General features: G+C 44.9%; 1 protein-coding gene across 1 annotated transcript; it reads left to right on the forward strand.

The window, feature by feature from the left end:
* Nucleotides 1-327: 327 nt before the first annotated feature.
* LOC104158754 (probable phospholipid-transporting ATPase IM) lies at nucleotides 328-6,622 on the forward strand (the record flags this gene model as incomplete). Its single annotated transcript, XM_009696482.1, has 5 exons — nucleotides 328-411; nucleotides 1,334-1,579; nucleotides 2,434-2,572; nucleotides 4,444-4,574; nucleotides 6,401-6,622. Coding segments are annotated over 5 exons (822 nt in total), but the record flags the coding sequence as incomplete, so codon positions are not given.
* Nucleotides 6,623-6,641: the final 19 nt, after the last annotated feature.

The raw sequence follows: 6,641 nt of genomic DNA on the forward strand, positions 1-6,641 counted from the left end.
TTCTCCCGTGTATTCCCACCGGTGATGGTAACAAGCCCTTTAGGGCTCCTGAGCTTCAGTCACCTTATACTTCTGGTCTCACTAGCATCTCAAACCAAGATGTTCCAGCATTTAATTGTGTATACTTTCAAAGATGTGGAAAAGGCAGCCTTTTGCTAACTCCATACTCTGTTTTGGTTTTTTTTGTATTTTGTTTGGTTTTTGTTTTTTGGGTTTTTTTGTTTGTTTGTTTGTTTGTGTCCTAGTGAGTTAGAGGATATTACAAGGAATCTTGTGTTTTTTTGTTTTGTGGTTTTTTTGGCTTTTTTTTTGTTTGTTTGTTTCCAGACTGTCTATGATGAGTGGTTCATTACACTTTACAATTTGGTTTATACCTCCCTCCCGGTGCTAGGAATGAGCCTCTTCGATCAGGTACTGTTTCTATCACCACTTGGATTTTTTTTTTATAGGGATTTTATCACCAGGTGCTTTGAGCTGGTTCCATGAAGCAAAAGCAGCTGACTTTTTGGCTAGGTATTGTGGTGGCCCCTGAAATACTTTCCTGCCAGGGAGACCTGAGAACACAAAAAAAAGGATGCACCAGGGAGGAGATGGCTTATTATCCTGATTTGGCCTGTGGGTTTCAGTGTATGATGAGACTTTTGGGTTAAGCTGTTGACTATAGTAAAAGCTTTCATTGCAACACTCCCCTGAAGTAGTCAGATCTTACTAGCTGTGTTCCCGAAGCCTGACAAGTGACTTTTTAATGAGCATGCAAAACAGTGAATGAACTAGATCTCTGAAGCTAGGTTTTTCCAGGTTCAGCCTTTCTAGTGGAAGTCTTTCTGCAGTAATTTCACATACACATTTCTACCTCATTATTACTGTTTGGCAAGACATAAGAGTAATAAAGCTGTTCCTATATGCCTTTTACAAGTTAAAGAAGTAGGAACTTGCTACTCTGCAGCAGTTCATGGTGTTCAACTCTGAACACTTAAGGAATCCAAGTCAGATAGCCTTGTCTGTATGTGGGCCCAGGGGAAGTATTTTCTATCCCTCAACTTCCAGGCAACTCTCTCAAGAGCAGACCATGCAGTTGACTTAAGATGAAATGTACCTTCATTTTTTTGCAGTGCTTTTCAGTTTTCTCAGCACAAGAAAGGTGAAATTCAACATGGAAAATACGTCTAGGTGACCTTGGGGTGTGGCATGCTAGTCAGCACAACTGAGTGAATTGTGTGCTAAGCCTTCTTTCATGGAAATGCACGTCATAGGGACATGGGAACCCTAAGTTGTCCTGTGTGGTCAGTTGGGTAGCTGCCAGCAAACCTGACTATCTCCTCTCTACTTTCAGGATGTGGATGATCGTTGGAGCATGCTATTTCCTCAGTTATATGTGCCTGGCCAGCAAAACCTCTATTTTAACAAAATTGTGTTTGTCAAATGCATGTTGCAAGGGATCTACAGTTCCCTCATTCTCTTCTTCATCCCCTATGGGGCCATGTACAATGCGATGAGAAGTGATGGGAAGGCCATTGCTGACTACCAGTCCTTTGCACTGATGGCCCAGACTTGCTTACTGATTGTGGTGTCTGTACAGGTAAGGCATCCAAGGTAACATTTTTAGGAATTAGGTGTTGTTTTATGAAGGCAGAATCTGGAGGGCTACTTGGGATCTTGATAGCATTGTATTTGCTGTTGCATCTTGCATTCTTGCAAAAAAAAAAAAGTCTGTCGACACCAGATTACTCCCCTCAGTTCAACAGAACAACAGATTTGTAAGTTGTGAAAGATCAGGGTGACAGGAGAGCAGAGTCTTTGCCTTGAGAAGTTTATAGTCATAGCAGACAAAACAGTTAAGGCTGGGAACAGAGCAGGACTCATTCCAGTTTTATGGGAAGGGTTTGAAGCACAGGATTGTCTGCTATGAGACGGTTATTTATGGGGTCTCCATTATGGGGCTGTCTCTGTAGCCTGGCCCCATGCATGATGCAGATGCTAGACCTGCCCTTGCTGGAAGAAACAGCTAAGACTCGGTGGTACAAAATTCAGATGGTACTAGCTGGATAAGAGAAATTTCTTGAAAGAAAGCAGTTAATCACACCTTCCTAGATAAAAGTTTCTGCTGTCTGAGGTCCTGTAGGCTCCTTCTCCTAACTTCCAATGCTAGATCACAGCTTGGGGATCGGGACATCAGCATTTGAACTTAGTATCCTGTCTCCAGTACTGGCCACTGGTGAATGCTTGAGAAGAGGGCAACAACAGGGCTAACATAGTAATGCTTACCTTGAATGGTCTCCCAGCATCCTGTGACCTGTGGCTTGGTATTTCTTGAGACTTGAATGAACAACAGTCTCTGGGGCAGGTGTACAAAGCAGAGGAGAAGCTGTGTTCAGCACAGATCTGTTAAAAAATTAAAGCACTGACACTAGCTGTATTGCTCCATTCTTTCAGATTGGCTTGGACACATCTTACTGGACAGTTGTGAACCAGTTCTTCATCTGGGGCAGCCTTTCTGTTTACTTTGCTATCACCTTCACCATGTATAGTGACGGCATGTACCTGATCTTCACAGCCTCCTTTCCCTTTGTTGGTAAGCCCTGGGACAAATCTGGGTTGCACTCAAAATGGGCATACTGCAGGGCTTAAATCTGTGGAGTGTTTCTAGTACATGCTATTGCCTCTCTAGAGGCAATAACAGAATATTTTGATTGCCTTTTCTACAAGAAATGCCAGGGTATTTCTGAGGGCTGCTGGGAATGCTTATTTTGAATCCCATCCATCCAGGTGAACATTTGCCACGTTCGCTTCCTTGCGTAAGAATGCACATTCACATGCAGCCACAGGAATGGTCCTTTAAATAAACCTACTGAGGTGGTTGGAGTGTTTTCTGCTGCTCTTTTATATTCTGTTTCCAGGTGTCAAATTCTTACAGACATCTAGGAGCATTTTGTTTGCAGAAGGATGCATGTTCTTTTGTAAATAAGTTAACTTGTTGGTGCAGGAAAGCATAGAAGTACAACGTGCAGTTAGACATGAGAAAACCGCCATGTGATTATGGTGAGCCTTCAGCCAGGTTAAATGGCAAATTCCTAACAAAAAAAAAAAATCCAGTGATGACAAGGTCTTTGGAGTTACTCTGCAAAACAGATTTCTGAACACATGCAAAAAGTGAAGGATAACATCAAAATGAGTCCCTCTCCTGAGACTTTGACCAGCAGGAAGATGAAAGGTTAGCAAAGTAATTCAGATGTTTTTTATAGCTCTGTGCATCCATAGCCAATATTGATACAGCATTGTTATGAGACTCTACTTCTGAAATCCCAACACTTTTTGTTTCAAGTCTCCGATTGCTATATTAATCAATGCCTTTATTTCTGGATGAATTGTTAAGCCAAGACTTGTTCTGCCCGTCTTCACTGCAATACCAAGGTGCTTGGCCATTTTAGAAATCCTTGAGATGCAGGTCAGTTGCTGCAAGATCCTTTCCAAGCAGATGGTCATATCCACTCTAAAATGGCTTTTAGTATCTGAAATGCTGAGTGAGAGAGGACAGCGTCTGTTCAGTTTCCAAAGACAGGCAGTAACTCACTTACAGGGATATCTCTATCTGCTGCTCTGTTGTTACTACATAGGTCAAATTAGCCATAATGCTGAGGACTGCTTAGTAAGTTCTCAGTCTGAAACCATTTTTAAGGAAAATGTTTCTAGTCCGGACTTAGACAACTTGTTTACTTTAATTTCAGTGGCGTTGTATTACAGCAGAATTTGGTCAACTGAAAACATTCAGCAACTTCACTGCCAACAACAGCATCATTAAGCCCTGTAATGAGAGTTTTGCAGACTGTTCTGTCTTGCATTCCTTCACTTCTGGAAAAGCCAGAAGTGAGCACTTTGGTTTCAGGGAAGGTGGCAGTGTCACTCCAGCACATGCTAGTTGCTCTCCCAATAGACCCATTAGGCTATGCTGTCCGTGCAGACACTCAGAGCAACTCATGCTCCTCTCGTAAAGGGCTGTGATCGTATCGTCTGCTGGGCAGTCAGAGTCAGGACTCCATAGCTTCGGGAAATGGTGCTGGAAAGTAAGAATAGTATTTGTCCTTTTGTACTAGAGTCCTGGCAAAAGGTGAAAGGGCTGGACTGCGGCTGCAGAAGGTCTCCTGAACATTTATAGCAATCCTTCACAGTGGTATGACTCTTTGTAAACAGATGAGGCATTCACTCTGACATCCTTGTCTCCCTGAGTTGTTGCTGCAGTTGTGTCTGGACATTGCATCACCTTAGACAGTGATATTGGTATTGTTGTCCTCTCTATAGCAAGTTGATTTCACTGTTGGAGATGGTATCTGCTTCACATTTTGGTCTGTTTGCCAAGTGCTTTGGAATCATAGTTGGTGAAAGGTTCAGGTGAATAACGGTGAGAGGTGCCGCTGTTATGGTTTTAATCATGCTTTTGTTTTTCAGGTACGGCTCGAAACACCCTCAGCCAACCAAACGTGTGGCTAGCAATCTTCCTCAGCATCACCCTCTGTGTGCTGCCTGTAGTTGGCTTTCGATTCCTGAAGGCTCAGCTAAAGCCAACTCCCAGCGATAAAGTAAGGAGATACCTTCTTAAACCAGGAATCTTGGTGACTACCACCTAAGCTTACGGTGGAGCCGTATTTCATGGGCTTGGCATTGCTCAGTGTATGTCCCTGTAGGTGCAAGTCCTGCCATCCATCTCTCCCCTAGTCCCTTGAGAAGGAGGATTGAATTTGGGTTTTGGCACGGTTCAAACCATCTGCAGCTGAGACCAAGGCTGAGATAATTTAGGCGTGGATTAGATTGCACTGGAGCAAGGAAGCGGCACTATTTTTAGGTGTAGGGTTTAAGTGCTGTGGCAGAGCATTCACGTGTTCCTCCTGCCCTGCTGCCATACAGTTTTTAGCCTGGCAGACCACAGCCCTTCACCCTCCACCCAGGTGTACCTGTTTGCTGGAGATTTTTTTTACTTCACAATTTACTCCGTTTGTAGCCAATAGTTACAATCCCCCCTCTGAAACCAGCTGCCCTCCCATCCCCAGGAATATGAAGATGAGGCGGCTAGGGCCAGGAGAGGCTGGGAGCGATGGAGCGGGCAGGGAGCGCCCATCTCAAGAGCCTGTACCCCCCCAGAATACCCCCAAGAACAGGCACAGCTCCCCGGGCTCGCTTTCAAACCAGAGCATCTGCTACATGGTGCTGCCACCTGGTGGTGCCTTCCCCTTCCTGCGCCGAGCTGCCAGCAACCAGCCTCTGCCACAGCCCCAAGGGCACCGCACCTCAGTGCTCCCCAGCGCCTGCCCTCATCATCCTCGGGATGTCTCTGAAGATCCCCAGGTGCTCCAGGGCTGCTGGAGAACGAGTAAAGGGGAAATTCTCAGCCCTTGAAGAGGGGGTAGGTGGGTGCCAGAGAAGACTGCTAGGTAGGGAGGTCCTCAGGACACAGTTAGAGGCAGTTCAGGTGTGTAAAAATGGGCTGAGTGTACCCTTCAGTTGAGTAGAAGTCCAACAGAGCTGTTGCTCAGAATCCCAGCCTCAGTGCTTAGGAGGAGCATCTCTCTAGTGCAAAATTACATTACTTTTCTACCTTCTCTGGGAAATGAATTTTCACAGGAGATGAGTGTTTGGGTTTCCTGCTGTACAGAGATCCCCAACTGGCAGTATGAGAGGAACTTAGATATAGACCTGATGTTTAGAGGGGCCAAGTACCTACAGCTACCATTGTCCCAAGCAAGAAGCAAAGGGGTCCAGTGGCTGGGGAATCTGCCGAGCCGCTGGCATTCAGTACTGGCCTCCCGCCTTTGACAGCCCCTTTCTGAAAAGATGCTTGTCCGCCACAGATGATCTCAGTGGTCGCATGGGAGCAAAGAGCCCACTACCTGCAAATAAAGTGTATTATTTCTTTCCCTTCTGCCAAAGAATATGAGAATCTGTTGATCACCATTCTCATCATAAAAAGTATCACAGATATCCTTTAGCAGTCTGTTTTCTAGATTAAGTAAGCGAATTCTTAAATGTTTCCTTCTCTGTTTTCTGGAGTTTTGGCTATTGTTGAGATGACTTTCACATTTTGGATTATTTGACTGAGGTGCCTGGAAGAGCCGCAGTAATACTCCAACTGAGGCATCACAGAGCCTTGAGGAACAGCACACTGAAATCATCCCCTCCCATGATGACACTCCCGTTAATGTCCTTTAGGATAAGATTGCCTTTTCCTTTTACCAGGCTGCCGTCCTGTGCTGCCAGTTCCATTCAAAAAAATGCAGGAACATCCCCCGGTTTTGTCAATCATTTTTGGCCTTGGACCCCTACTTCTGTTTCCCTTTCTTTGCTCCTCTTTTGCTGTGCTTGTAAATAATGATGCACTTCCTACTTTTTCTATCTTGTTTTCTGATTTCAGGTCCTGCTCAAGATCAAAGAAGCCAAAAAGCGGCCACCTCCACCATCACCCAAGAGACGCCTTCGTCGGACCAGCACACGCCGCTCCGGCTATGCCTTCTCCCATCAGCACGGCTTTGGAGCACTCATTATGTCTGGGAGGAACATGCGGCCAAAATCACCTTTTGCCACAACGGGAACATTTTCACCAAATAGTGACAAACATAAACACAAAGGACTGTAAAAAAAAAAAAAAAAAAAAA

Source organism: Cariama cristata, unplaced genomic scaffold (genome assembly GCF_000690535.1).
Source record: "Cariama cristata isolate BGI_N322 unplaced genomic scaffold, ASM69053v1 scaffold13113, whole genome shotgun sequence".
NCBI classification, from domain to species: domain Eukaryota; kingdom Metazoa; phylum Chordata; class Aves; order Cariamiformes; family Cariamidae; genus Cariama; species Cariama cristata.